Genomic DNA, 14,498 nt, shown 5'->3' with positions numbered 1-14,498 from the left:
GATCATTGCATCGGATTGCACCCCCGACGGCTGCGAGACGAGTCCTCAGAAATAACGAATCGGCGACTTTGAAGCCAAATTAAGGCGCTTTTCTCAAATCCAAAGGTTTTCTAAGCGACTTCTGCTATTTACAAACTACGCGATTAGCACTCCCGCGCGCGGACGATGCCGCTGCCCGGCTGCCAGCGCAGCTTGGGCGGGATGATCCATCCTGGAGGGGCACGGCTCCGTTCCCACACCGGGACGAGCTTCCCGCCGGGGCCCCACAGACCACCGCCCTCCACGGAGCACAGCGGCCGTGGCGCGATGGGCGCCCCGCCCGCCGCCACCGGGACAGGCCGTGCTGGGGAGGCGGTGCTGGGGGCGGTGTTTCTGGGCAGGCGGTGACGGGAAAGGCGGTGCCAGGGGCGGTGTTTCTGGGCGGGCGGTGACGGGAGAGGTGGTATCGAGGAGGGCGTTCTTGTTTCGGCCGAGCGGGGTGAGGCGGTGCCGGGGGCGGGCCGGCGGTCGCGGTTGGCGGCGGCGCTGGGGCGGCCCTCGGCCTCTCCTCGAAGGGGCTGGCGGCTCCGCCCAGGTAGGCGAGAGCGGCCCTTCCAGACTGCGCTGGCGCGGCTGTCTCGCCGCCTTCCTCCTGTTTCCATCCGCTGCTGCTCCGTGCTGCTGCCCACAGCGCCTGCCGGTCGTCCGCGCTCCAGCCCGCGCCGCCATGGGGACCCCTCAAGGCAGCCCCGGGCGAGGCGGCCTCGGGTTCCTGGTCCTCCTCCTGCTTCTGTCGCCCGTGCGGGTGAGTCCGTGGGGTGGGGAATGCCGGGCCTCCCGGCACGGTGGGCTGGAGAGGAAGCAGCGGGATCCCGCGGGTGTTGCCTGGAGCGGCGGGAGCCGCGGTGTCCCCTGCGCATCCCGCGCCCGGGGGTGTCCCAGGCGGCGGGGCTGGATAAAGGCGGCCGTGTCCCCGGTTAGGCCCCTGGGCTCGGGGCGGCGCGAAGCTGAAGCGAGGTACCGGGCTGTCCCCTCCTTGTCCCCGCTGGGGCTCGCCCCCCTTCTCCCGTGCCCCTGGTCTCCGTCGGGACGGAGCTGTCAGCCGGTGGCACAGCAGGCCCGCCGGGAAGCGCCCGCGAACTTCAGCCTCTGCCCAGTCCCCGTCCCCTGCGGTCGCAGGCGGCAGCGGCAGCCCCCGGGATGCCGCGCTCCCGTGGCGTGCCCTGGTTATGCAATGCCCAGTGCATGTGAGTGGCCACGCAGTCACATGCTCGGCAGAGGCTTGCAGATGTCGTCGGTGTCTGGTTCGCTTTGCTTGGGGTGTAACTTAGGCTAGGTGACAGCTTCTTGGAAGTAATGATCTGTGCGGAGTGAGAGCTGTTGTTTGTTCATGTGCCAGTAGTGAGACTACGTATTTTCTTAAAATCGAGGGCTAGAGTATGTTGGACTTCTTGGGAGCTTTAGGAAAAAATATGGTAAAACATTCACTATTCTTAGTCATGTTTTGTTATGCTGTTTGTATTCAAGATAGGAGCGGGATACTCCACATTCCTCTGGAGAAACAAGGAGTGTCTTGTAAGCCTTTGTGGTTGGCTTTCTTTCCCTCTCTACCTACGTTGAAAACATACTTTCTAGGTCAAGTTTTATGATTAGCCCTTTTTAAACATAGGAGTTTATCATCTTGTGTATGTGCTGTTCTCATATCCTCTTCAAAAAAACTTTTTTAAGAGCTTGAACATAAAATGAGGAATTCATTCTTCTTTTACCACTGGAGAAGATGATTGTTAGTAGTGACTTGTGATTTTCTGGTGAGTAAGTAATGATACTTCACAGCTAACCAGTGCACCTTTATGGAGGGAGATATCATCTTGGAGCAATGAGGTGTGTCCTAAGCTGGTAAAGAAATGACAGAATGCTTTCCTTTTCAGGAAGATACTGACCTACAGTAACTTGAAACAAGTTCCCTAAATATTTAGGGGAATCCTTGTAGAGGCTTTGTGGTCCCTCGAAGTAAACATTGCAAAATTACTCTAACCATGCAAGTCTCAGTTATGTACTGTAAGAAGGCAGAATCTGGTTTTATTGGGAATTTTTGCCATTAACTCTTATTTACAGCCTGACACTTCACAAAGAGAACCCTTGATATCTTTCAAAGAGAAGCTGGTCCTTCAGTTAGGCTGAGCCTATTTAGTGTTAGATGCTTGCTGATGAAAGCATTGTAAAGGTAAACTGTTCTCTCCCTCGAGTGTACTGCTGGTGTGATGGTTTTGTGCTTTCAGTTGTGAGGTTTGTAATCCAAAGTGCCGTATGTCATGTTTTTTGTTTCAAAGCAGTCGGTGGACTGGAGTGGCACTTCAGCTCACAGTCTTTCCACTACATATGTATTCACAATGAACTTGAAGTGTTCAGCCTGTATCTTTCACTCTAAGCAGTGCATGGTACAAGATTTCTGCCAGCTATCCATTACTATTTTGTTTTCTTATGAATGTTCTAATGCACTAGATGGTATTTGTGTGATTAATGGCCACTATTGCAATTGATCTTTGTATAATTGTACTAAAACACAAGCTATTAAATCACTGGCTGATCAAGGTTGGATACACAGTTCCTATCAGCAGCTGGGATCCCAAGCTATATTTGATTTTCTGAAATCCCATGGGAAAGTGTTAATGACAAGTGCTGCTCATGCCAAATGGCTGCAGTGTGGTGCTACCTGACCTTGGACATGAAGTTCTGAAATGTCTGTTTGGAGCAGTTTCCTTTTCAGGGATGGCAGTGTAGCTCCAGAACAAGACGGTAACCACTTCATCTAAATTACTTCCTGGAAAATCAGGAGTGACTTGTTCAGCCTTTCGGGATGGAAGGTGAGGAAGCTGCCTTAGAAGGAGATGGCTGAAGGGAGTGACTGGCAGAACTGAGTAGTTCCTAGCTGGGCAGTAGCCAGAACAATCCAGGTGTTGTGCAGCATTATTATTATTAACCTGCAGGACATCAGAGCTGCAGACAGGTGCTAGCTGGGGGCCCTGCGCTTCCTGATCGTGTATGCACCCTTGCATGTAACATCAGCTTGTCCCCATAGATACAGGATTATTACTGTTACTGCAGCTTTCTCTTCCTACTTGACTGACTTTACTGAGGCATCTGAAATGCTCTTAGGTAACTCCAGAACTGTGGCTTACTTTGCCTGGCTAGAGTAGTAATGATTTTTCCATCTGAAAGGAAACAGGCTGGTGAGCAAAGGAACAGGAGGAGCTTGGCAGATAAGGCATGGCTCTGAAAAAATTACTGAAAGAGACAAAGAATAAGAACTAAACCTGAGTCCATGCACCTCTTTCCCCCACAGGAAGGGTCATGAGGTAATACGCAACTTCTGGGGCAGATCTCTGAATTTGATCTGCTCACCTGTTTCCATAAACCAGTGTTCACCCATACACCACCCATTTATTAAGAGTGGTGTAGTGTTTCCTTAGAACTCAACCTAGCTGGCAATAGCACATATTAAGGGATGCAGGGGAAGAGTGTGCTCTTTCCTGGATTGATCTTTTTGCCCTGCAAGATCCCAGATGCATCATCCTAGATGAAGGAAAGGGAAACAGCTGTATCTGATGCTCTTGCCTTTTCCATACATTAGTAATCCTAATTTGAAGAATCAAACAGTGTTCACTTGTCATCTGGTATTTGTAACACCACGAACAGTTGCTGTTTCTGTGTACAGCATCATCATTGTTCTTTGTCTCCTTAACAGCTATGTATTCATTGGTGGTGGTGAATGCTGCTGGAAACATCAAAATCTATCGGTTTGTTTCAACCTGCAGTTGAAGAAACATGGGCTGAATTAAATGTGTTTGTGATCTGTTGGAACACTGGTTCTATTACAAATGAATGATAGTGCTTGGGAACCAGAAAACTCTTAACAGAACTTTTGTAGAATGCCCATACTTGCTCATGTGCAAGTTCTTCATAAGGGCTCCTAGAGTCTCGGCTTGAGGTGAAATTTCTCTTCAAACAGACTAAGCCTGCCAGAAATAGGAATACAGTTTTCTGAACTCTGAGGATGTACTGAGGGTTGGTGTTAGTGTACTGACAAGTGGTTTCTAAGATGTGCTAGAGGCAGGAAGGAACAGCCTTTATCTAAAGTTATGTTGCTGTTGCTTTATGAAATACTTAGGAAAGTCCCATTTTAATATATGAAGTACTTAGTCACATGATCTTAAAAGGAAAACATACAGAAAAAAACCCCAAACCATGAACTAGCCCTGTGTTACTTATGGAGTATTTAAAGTATTTTGCCTTGTTTAGAAGGCAGTTGGGTTCAACACAGCATTTGCCTTTTACTTTTGGGTCTAGGCTTTCACCCACTTAAGAAACTTAATGCCCGGGTGAACAATTATCTGACCTAAAAGTCTGACTCTGCAAGCAGCAGCTTCGTTAACCATGACTTATTTACAACCACACTTAGTCATCCCTATCTCACCCTACCCACATAGGAGCATTCTTCTGAAAGAATGGAAAGAGCAAAGTGCTTGTCTTACTCTCTAACTTAATCTAGCTTTTACTAGAGGGTTTTCAGAGGGAAGAACTGTCAGCTCTATCTTATCTGTGGTAGTGGAGTAGTTACGTAGTTACTTGTATCCCTGAATGCTGCCTCAGCCATAGGAGACCAGTCCTCTCCTGTATTTTGGGGCTGACTCAGTGGTAAGCAGGCTATTAACTTGTTAATGTTCAAAAGCTGTGTTGTTCAGTTTAGACTATTTGTGCATAATGATTTGGTGGTTTTTAGGTTTATTGACTTGGTTGAACCACTGTAAATCAAGCATCCCCAAAGCTTATTGGTTCAGGGGACAAACTTACACTTTTATTTAGTGAAATCCTGCTGGGTAATGGCATAAATGTAAACTCTTAAGCTGTTTCTGAAACTGTGTTCTTGGTGTTAATACTGAAACAGAGTATTCAGACTTGCACTTCTAGGCCCAAGTGCTCTTCTAATAGTTCAAAGCAGCTGATCTGTTTAGCTTTTCTTAAACAGGCTGAAAGTTTGAGTGGCAAACATAATTTTTTCCATTGTGTGTTTTATTGCTGTGGAACTTCAGAAATGTGATTTGAAATTCTTTATCCAAATTCAAATGTAAACTAATATTAGGCCAAACTTTGTCTTGCTTTATTTTTCTTTTGTGTTTAGCTATATACCTTTTGGTACATTACCAAGTGTCATGTGCAAGTAAGTTGTTTTATGTTCTGTCCTGAAAATTATGACAGAAAGCCTTGCAGGTAAATTTATAAACATAAGACAGATTGTATTTTGTTTTATATCCATGTAGCTATAACCAAGGAATTGCTGCCTTGAAACACAGATGATGTTTTTAAAACAATTGAACTATCAGTCAGACTGACATGGTAGCTGAAATTTACTCAAGCTTTTCTGGACAAGAGGTGCCCTGATAAGTTTATTGTAACTGTTAACTGCATTACCAGGTTTCCCACACATTCCAGTCTGGAAGAAACAAAGTATTTTTCTAAAGAGTAGGTTGATGAATTTCTGTGTTTTAAAAAATAAGAGGTGTTAGATAACAAGATGTAATGAAGCACAGAAAGTGTTTTTTAGAAAGAGTGCTTACAAACCATTCTAGACTAAATACGGAAGCCAGCCTGATACTGAAGAAATAACTAATCCTTTTCTCACGGACATTGCAAAGCAGCCCCAAATTCCTTGCCCTTTTGTAAGAACAGTAGTGAATCTGTGCTTCCTCTTGAAGAGACAGTTCACTTCTGATGCTGGTACAAACAGCAGAACCATTTTCACTGCTAGGAGATTGTTTGCTGTTAAAACTGGGGCATATATGTGTGAGGAAGAAGAGTTGAAGATGTTGACTTCTAAATTTGCATCACAGTAGTATTAACTTCTTAGATTAACTTGATGCATGAACAAATTTACAATGGGGTTTTGAGAAATAGTCTACAAGTTATGGAAGTTTGACTTTTTGGCTTGTACTGGTGTTAAACATTATAAGGGTTTATAAGTGCAATCTTAAAGGGTGTTATCCAGCTTGTATCATAGAACATGGTAATACTTAACAGCTGGTTGTGAGTTTAACTAGAAGATGTGCTAGAATAGACAAATGAAATGGTGATCTAGATGAGTGGCACTTAAACTGACTTTTAGACCTGGCTTGCAGTGAGTAACTTGGAATTGGCCTATGTTGCCCTGGCTAAGGGAAAAAGGAAACAAGTCTTGGGTTGGGTAAATTGATGATGATTATTGTCCCTGATAAACAACCAACTACTGATGTACTTTTTAAAGAACTGTCAGTGTTGTTCAGCACAACAAGTGTTATGGAGGCACTGTGTTTCTGGGTAGCTCTTGGGTAGTGTCAGGACAGCCTTTCGGGGCCTCTCTGGTCGGTAAACAATACTATTCATGGTCAAGCACAAAGCACAGCAGTCTGTCCTTGCAGCAACAAAATATGGTGTCTCTAAAATGCTACGTCAAGGTTGTTCAGGAGATCAAAATAGGTCAGTTATCTCTCAAACTGTACTAAGCAAACTCCTGATCAGAGCTGACAGAAGTGTAGTAAATGTTTGTGCAGTCTGCTTTCAGCCCAGGTGGTAGGAAAACTTTGGAGCTGAATTAAAGCTTTTGCTGTAAATAACTTGTTATTGCATTAAATGTTTTAATTTTCAGAATAAATATTTTAGCTTAGTATCGCATATGTTTCAGTGTCAGTACCACTGAACAAAAATAAAAGGCTTTCAAAGTGCCACTGCCCTTTTTCAATTTCTTTTATACCCATAATAAAGAACAAATTTCTGAATTTTCAATAGTCCCTTAAAGCATCTTTAAAATTTGCTTTTTTTTCTTAGCACTGTAATCCCATTTAAATGTTCCATGCTTAGGCTTGAAAGTGGTGATGGAGGGCATCCTTTGAGATTGTGACAACATATGTATGGCAGATGCAGAGCTATGAAGTTCTGTTTCAGAATCCTCTCTGTGCTGCTATTTCTTCAATCTGTCACTGTAATGAGTTTTCATGAAGGATCAGAAGGTGACAGGAGGAAGTGAAATTGCACATAAGCAATGAGTTTCTCTTCATGCGCACTGACTCGTGCTCTAATGTGACAGTTTAACCCAAAAAATATTTTGTTGTCTTGCGTGAACAAATTATTTTCTAAATCACCTTGTACTTGAAGATGTTTTTCAGGCATTGATTTAGGTTCTTCTTAAGTAACTCTTATACTTGATCTTAACTATAGGTTGTGCACCTCCTGTTTCTGTAATGATCAAGGAAAGGTGGGGAGCTGAGCAGAAGATCAGTGGTGATGTGCACCATGTCAAAAACACGTGCTTTTGTTAATGGGTGCTTTATGTAGTACACACTGATGTTTTAATTAGCAGGAAGTTATCAGATCTGGACTGCAAATGGCTTTTGGAGTAGTAGCACATAAATTCTACAATAGCTGAGGTATTTGGCAACTCTTTCTTGCAGTTAATCGCTTATTTTGTTGATTAGGTACTTCCACAAATGTGTGTCTGGTATGGAGAATGTGGAGTTGCTTCTGGAGACAAGAGGTACAACTGTGCTTATGATGGGCCACCAATAGCACTACCAGAAGATGGCTATGACTTAATGCAGGTGAGCTTCTCTTGGAGGTTTGCTGCTAAAAAAATAGATCTCCAACAGCAGAATTCTGTATTGGGTTCTTTTGGACCTGTGCTATGATGTCTCATCCTAACCTGATGAGAAAGTAGACAGATTATCTCTGATTTCTCAGGTCCAACTGGGTTAAGGTAATTTACCTCAGTTTCTTTTCAGAGAGGTACGAGAAGTCTCCAAAATGTGATTAGAGGCTGTCACAGACAAAACCTTAAATATAGGATTTGTTCACTTTCTTGCATATTTTTCTCACTGGTTTGACTACTCTTTATTCAGATGGCTTTTTTGAAGACTTTCCCAAAATGTGTTCCACAGTTATGCCCTTCTGATCTCTAAAGGACAAGACTAAACTATTTTCCTTCAGATAATCATTCCTGATAAAGGAAAGTGCTAACTGATACTTGTTCAAATGGAGCAAATTTGGACAAAATTAGCTGTGCCTAGTGTCAGACTGTATTTCCTTACTTTGGCTTCAGCTGCTAAAATGAATGAAACCACAGTCAAAATAGAGTTCATATATTATATGCACAACACAGCATATTGCCAAATTTGCCTTCTGATAGTTCAAAGCTTTAAAGAGTGAAATAACTACAGAGTTAAACAATGGTTAGACTGATGACAGCAGTGACTTCATTAAATAGGTAGGTGAGCTAACTGCTGTTGTCTATTGTTTCTGAAGACTTAATGTGCAGTTCTTGTATGTTACTATCAGTTATACTTGTGTTAAATGCATTTGTCCCTTCTACAAACTGAACGTGAAGCAGCTCTTCCAGGTAATCAGTGGTTTTATGGTTAGTGGCTTGCCTTCTGAGACTTTAAAATCTGATATTATCCAGAAGGAGTACTAGAGGATAAGCTGCAGGAGTACTTTCAGCTTGGATAAACATGTGTTGTCCTCTTACCAATAGGCTCTCAAATGCCATTATCATTCTATATATAGACCCTGGTGACTAAAGATCATCTGAAGGAGCTTTGCAAAAGGAAATGCTGCCTTGAATAAAAGAAGTGAAAAAAGTGATCCTTCTCTGCAGTCTCTAAACAAAAATTTTGTTTGCTGGACTGTTTTTCTCCTATGCATCTCCCACAGCAACAGCTACTGTGTTCTGAAATATGCTGACACAGAGCCCATGATGTTGATGAGTTCTGAAATCTTAAACATGCTTTTTATTCCTTTCCTCTTGATCTCAGTGTTGTTTGTTTTTTGGTTTTTGTTAAGGAACTCTGTCCAGGTTTATTCTTTGGCAATGTTAGCACTTGCTGTGATGTTCATCAGCTTCAGACTTTGAAAAATAACTTGCAGCTGCCTCTTCAGTTTCTCTCCAGGTATGCTAATGAATGGCAAAGCAACTAATTTTATAACAGAATAACAAAGCACTTGTCTTCAAGTAGACTGTAGAAAAAGAGAAAAAGTGGTAATTTCATTTAAAGGATTATTGGAGCAAGCTGCTGGAGTGACTTTTTTATCCATAGCAGCAGGCTGTAATGTCCTGAAACAACTACTTGCAATCTGGATTGATTTAGCTGGTAAGAATAAACATTCCCTTAGCTTATCTAGCTACTTTATCTAATGAAACCTGCAGAAGAGGGTAACAAAGTAGCATTTGGTCTTGTTTTAACTAAGACATTAAGAAGTCTAAGAAGTCTTTCTACTAGCAACAGTTAAGTTTTTCTTCCAATTCCAGTAAAATTGTTTGAATCTGCTATTTGAGGTAGGCAAGTTTATTAGCAATTTATGGTGCTTAAAGTTGTTCATCTGTAGCATCAACAACGGTTGTTGTATTGCTGATTAAAATCTTACAGAATTTAAATACTTTTTTCTGCTGCTCTGAGCAGAATGTTTATATTTGCAAGGCGTATATGACTTGACCTACATAGCACCTTTACCTCTTAATCTGATTGCTGTTCATTGGCTTTCCTTCCAGATGTCCATCATGTTTTTACAACTTGATAAACCTCTTCTGTGAACTGACTTGTAGTCCAAATCAGGCTGACTTTTTGAATGTTACAAGCACCATACCTTACTATGATCCTGTTTTAAAAGAGAACAAAACTAGCATTACAGAGCTGCAGTACTTCATTGGAGATCGATTTGCAAATGGTGAGTAAACACTTTGTTAATTTACCTTGGTTTTTGTCCAGGTAACAAGACCAGTGCTTTTCCAGAAAGAATTTGGAGGGGGAAACATCTCTTTGACTGTCTTTTTGAAGTTTGAGTCATCACATAGGTAACAGTAGGTCCCCCTTAAAACTTATGGAACACTTAACTTCTGCCTGGGCAGCGGACATTACACTGGCGCTGTTAAATAACAATGTTTTAAAGGTTCAGCTGAGGATGAACATCTATACAAACAGTTAATAGCTGATAACCCTGATGGCTACAACTTCAGAAAAATAAAATTGTTGCCAAGTATTGAAAGTCCAAAGTCTTCCTGATACTAAAACAGTCTGGCAAGCATGATAGTAGAGTTTGTACACAGTGTACTATGATGGTTCTCTAAGAGGTACTCAGTCTTGAAAAGGACTGTTTAGTCCTTTGTCAAATCAGATGTTTTTAGAGAACAATACATTTGGGTTGTATTTTGATTTTGTAGCAAGTTTAAAGCATTAATTCATTCTTTTTATGCTTTTTGCAGTAAACTTTAATAAAATTGAGACACTTGAAAGTCATATACGGCCTACAAGTTGAAAGTACCTTAAATGCTTTTCATAGCTTTCCCTGAAAATAAATTAGGTAATGTTTCTGTCAAGCAGAAAAGTAGGTTCTATCATAATGCAGATTTAAGTGGCTTTCTCAGAGCAAGGTAGCTGTAACAAAGTATTGCAACCTTGAATACTATAAATACAACTAAAAGCATTAGTTCACTAATGTTCCTGAGATGTTTCTACTTGAAAACTTTGAGTATGTTCTTGGAACTTGGAGTCCGTAATATTGGAAATACTTGGAATGCTTACTCAAATTATAACATTGGTTTAATGACTCTTCCCAGCAATGTACAATGCCTGCAAAGATGTGGAGGCTCCATCAAGCAATGTTAAAGCACTGGGGTTGCTGTGTGGGAAGGATGTCAAGGACTGCAATGCAACCAACTGGATTGAGTACATGTTTAGTAAAGACAATGGACAAACTCCTTTCAGCATAATTCCAATCTTTTCAGGTAAGAAACTGAATAGTCCTTGCCTTTGAAACTCCTGTTGAAGGTTGGGTGCTATGGCTAGAGCATTGATTGTTAAAGAGCTGCCCAGCAATGAAAGTCTGCAGTCAGAGGCTTTCAAAGCAATGTGAGATTAACTTACTTTTTTTTTTTTGTTGTTTATACTTGGGAACCATACTTTGGGTTTTTTTCTATGCTGCTTCTTACCGTAGAAATTTCTAAAACTCTGTGATAGACTGAACCTAGGTAACTGGCTACTTATATTCCTTGGGAAATGGGCAGTACCCTCATCCATTTCATTAACAGGAAATTGCTACACATTTCACAATCTGAATTGATAAAAGGGATGACAAATCATTGCTGGGATGATAGAAGTATGTGCTTATTACTTTTACAGATCAAAGTTTTATAGACATGACCAGTCATTTAATTATTAGACAACTGTAAATAGTTGGTACCTGCTGTGGAAAAGGCAGTGGATTCTTCATCTGTAAGACCAAGAAATGCTGCTCTACACAGGGGCTGTGGGCTTTCATAAAAAGGGTCAACTCCTGTAACTGGGAAGGTCTGAATTTTTCCTGGTAGTAAACTGGCTCTGCAACTTGTGCTTTGTCATAGATGTTCCTGTCCATGGAATGAACCCTATGAATAACGCTACCAAAGGCTGTAATGAGTCCATGGATGATTCAACAGGACCATGCAGCTGTCAGGACTGTTCAATTGTCTGTGGTCCAAAACCTCAACCCCCTCCACTGCCTCCTCCTTGGCTATTATTTGGTTTGGATGCTGTGTATGTCATCATGTGGATCTCATACATGGGCTTTCTACTCATATTTTTTGCACTAGTTTTTGGAGTCTGGTGTTACAGGTAAAGCATTCAAAACGCTGAGTTCTGCAAGTCACTTGTTATCCCTGAGAACTTCTTTGCCCTGGTCAGATATTTATGTCTTGACAACTTCAGCCAACCAAAAGTCATGCTCTGTAGCAGATACCACATATACTTACAAAAAATATTTTAACAGTTAAAACCACCTGGTAGAAAGTGATTGCAGAAGTTGGTTTAGTTGATGCACACGTGTCATAGCATTCCTAGCTGCAGAATCACATACACTATTCTTCAACTTCCATAACTAAGTATGCAGAAGTCTGGGAAAACACACATTCATAACATGGCATATTGCAAGTTAAGTCATGAATACTTTTTCCTAGTCTCCTATTTTGAAAAAAACTAAATGAAAGCTGAGCTTTTGGTAATTATGGCATATCACCCTTGATCACATGGCTGGAGCACCTCTCCTATGAAGGCAGGCTAAGAGAGGTGGGGCTGTTCAGCCTGGAGAAGAAAAGGCTCTAGGAATTCCTTACAGCACCTTCTGGTACCTAAAGGGGGACTACAAGAGAGCTGGAGAGGGACTTCTTACAGTGACATGTGATGACAGGACAAGGGGCAGTGGTCTTAAGCTGAGGGAGAGTAGATGTGGGTTAGATCTTAAAAAACAAATTCTGTACTATGGGGGTATTGAAACAGTGGAAGAGGTTGTGCACTTCCTGGTTGTGGAGGTGTTCAAGGCCAGACTTAACGGGCTCTAAGTGAACTGATCTAATGAAGGTGTCCCTGTTCATGGCAGGGGAGTTGGAATTAGATGATCTTTAAGATTTGCTTCCAACCTAAACCACTCTGATTCTATGGTTGTTCAGTTAGAACCAGAAAACTGAAATTCCTCTATAATAAGAATTAAGTCTGCTTGGAAAAGGATAGTGGGGATGACAATTTGATATGTTCAGCAGCCTTACCTTAGTGGGCATCATAAAATGAAATGTTTGAAATGCCTGGTTCGTATTTCAAATGTAAAAATCTCCTGCAAATATCAACTTAGAATCAATTTAAAGAAATTCTCTGTGCTGTTATCGCTAGTGATCTTCTAAATGTGCATAAATAATCTGTGCTTGATATAAGCTGAAAAAGTTTCTTAAGATAGCTGACAGTACAAACAGTAGAGATGCCTTTTTGGACAAGCAGGATAACACAGCTTCTTGCCTTGCAGGAGGCGGCACTTTGTCTCGGAGTACACCCCAATTGACAGCAATGTAGCCTTTTCTGTGAATTCCCACCGTGACAATGGTATGTCTTGGGTAACAGTATAGGTTTATTACAAACTCAGCTTAAGTACATCTATTTCCTATGGATAGGCTCTGGAGTTTTAGCTTTTTTTGGCTGAAAGTCCATTCTGAGAGGGCTTTCAGCCTTTTGACCAGCATCTCTCTTCTTTTAGAGTAGTACTTACCCCTATTTTACTGGATGCTGAAAGCCCTGGATACACCCCTCATGGATCTAGCTAAGCTCCAAGCAAGGTCTGGAGAGCTTTGTTGTAGGAATATAGGGAGGACAACATGATACTAAAATCAGTTTGGTCATGTTTTGACTCATCCATGTATCCATTTAAAGCATGCTAGGAAAGAACTGTACTGTAACTTATGTACCAGCTGAGGTAGCTTGTTTTATTGTTTATATATGTATTTTAACTTTATTTGCTACACCTGCTGCTGTCAAACACAACCTTACATTACAAGGGGCAACATGGGTACAAGCTGTTTTCTGCCCCTTGGCTTCAGTCAGGGATTGGTCCCACGATCTGACTGTCAGTGGAGACATAGCTTCTGGTGCTTCCTACAAACAATAAAATTTCATCTTTCTGAGTGGACTCCGAGAAAATGCTACTTAACTGACTTCTCAAATATTTCCTGTTTTTCTTGCTCTTGCAGGAAGCATTACCTGTGGTGAAAGGCTTGGTGAAAGGTTTGAGAATGGCCTGAGGATGACATTTACGTCATGGGGGGCTTTCTGTGTCAGAAATCCACGTCCTGTTATTCTCTTCTCTGTGGTCTTCATTGCAATGTGCTGCTCAGGCTTTGTATATATTAAAGCAACTACAAATCCTGTAGATCTCTGGTCAGCCCCAAGCAGCCAAGCCCGCAAGGAGAAGGAATACTTTGACACGCACTTTGGACCTTTCTTCCGTACTGAACAAATTATTATTCAAGCACCAAAGAGCCACCCAGACACCTACTCACCTTACCCATCAGGAGAAGATGTACCTTTTGGGCCTCCCCTTACCAAAGATATTCTCCATCAGGTAATTGGGAGTTTCCAAGAGCAAAGATCTAAGCATACTTAACAGGTATAACCACATGGAGTTTGCTTCCACCTGCAATGTTATGTATCCATCAAAACAGTCACTAGATATTCTTATTAAAAATCATAGCTTTACTATAAAAGCTTTTTTTCTGAAAACCTTTCTGTTAGAGAGACACTTGCAACCTAAGTCTCTGTTTATAGTATGAACACAGAAATAATGTTTTTGTAGTGTGCTTCTATTGATTTGTCCGTCCGTCTCTGGGAACTCACAAGAATATAGTGTGCACTTAAGTCGTGTCTTGCAAGGGGAGTGCTTGTGCTACTCTTAAACTATGGTTTGTTTTTTTTAAAGGTACTGGATTTGCAGGATGCTATTGTCAACATAACTGCTTCTTATGACAATGAGACTGTAATGCTGAAGGACATTTGCCTGGCTCCTCTTGCTCCCTACAACAACAACTGCACTATCCTGAGCGTACTCAACTACTTTCAGAACAGCCATTCTGTTCTGGATCACACTGTTGGGGATGAGTTCTTTGTCTATGCTGATTACCACACTCACTTCTTATACTGTGTTCGGTG

The 14,498-nt window shown here is 41.9% G+C and overlaps 1 protein-coding gene across 1 annotated transcript in view; it reads left to right on the top strand.

The window, feature by feature from the left end:
- Positions 1–555: 555 nt before the first annotated feature.
- Positions 556–14,498, top strand: part of NPC1 (NPC intracellular cholesterol transporter 1) — a 26,894-nt gene continuing 12,951 nt past the window's right edge. Inside the window, exons 1-9 of the mRNA XM_041477650.1 lie at positions 556–784; positions 7,485–7,607; positions 8,845–8,951; positions 9,551–9,726; positions 10,616–10,783; positions 11,399–11,648; positions 12,826–12,902; positions 13,544–13,914; positions 14,269–14,495. Of these exons, the coding sequence (XP_041333584.1) occupies positions 707–784; positions 7,485–7,607; positions 8,845–8,951; positions 9,551–9,726; positions 10,616–10,783; positions 11,399–11,648; positions 12,826–12,902; positions 13,544–13,914; positions 14,269–14,495 (1,577 nt within the window). The 5' untranslated portion in view covers positions 556–706. The remainder of the gene's footprint in view (positions 785–7,484; positions 7,608–8,844; positions 8,952–9,550; positions 9,727–10,615; positions 10,784–11,398; positions 11,649–12,825; positions 12,903–13,543; positions 13,915–14,268; positions 14,496–14,498) is intronic.

Source organism: Pyrgilauda ruficollis, unplaced genomic scaffold (assembly GCF_017590135.1).
Source record: "Pyrgilauda ruficollis isolate IOZ18807 unplaced genomic scaffold, ASM1759013v1 scaffold41, whole genome shotgun sequence".
In the NCBI taxonomy this organism is placed as follows: Eukaryota; Metazoa; Chordata; class Aves; order Passeriformes; family Passeridae; genus Pyrgilauda; species Pyrgilauda ruficollis.
The sequence above is the reverse complement of the archived record's forward strand: the minus strand, read 5'-3'. Positions and strand labels throughout refer to the sequence as shown.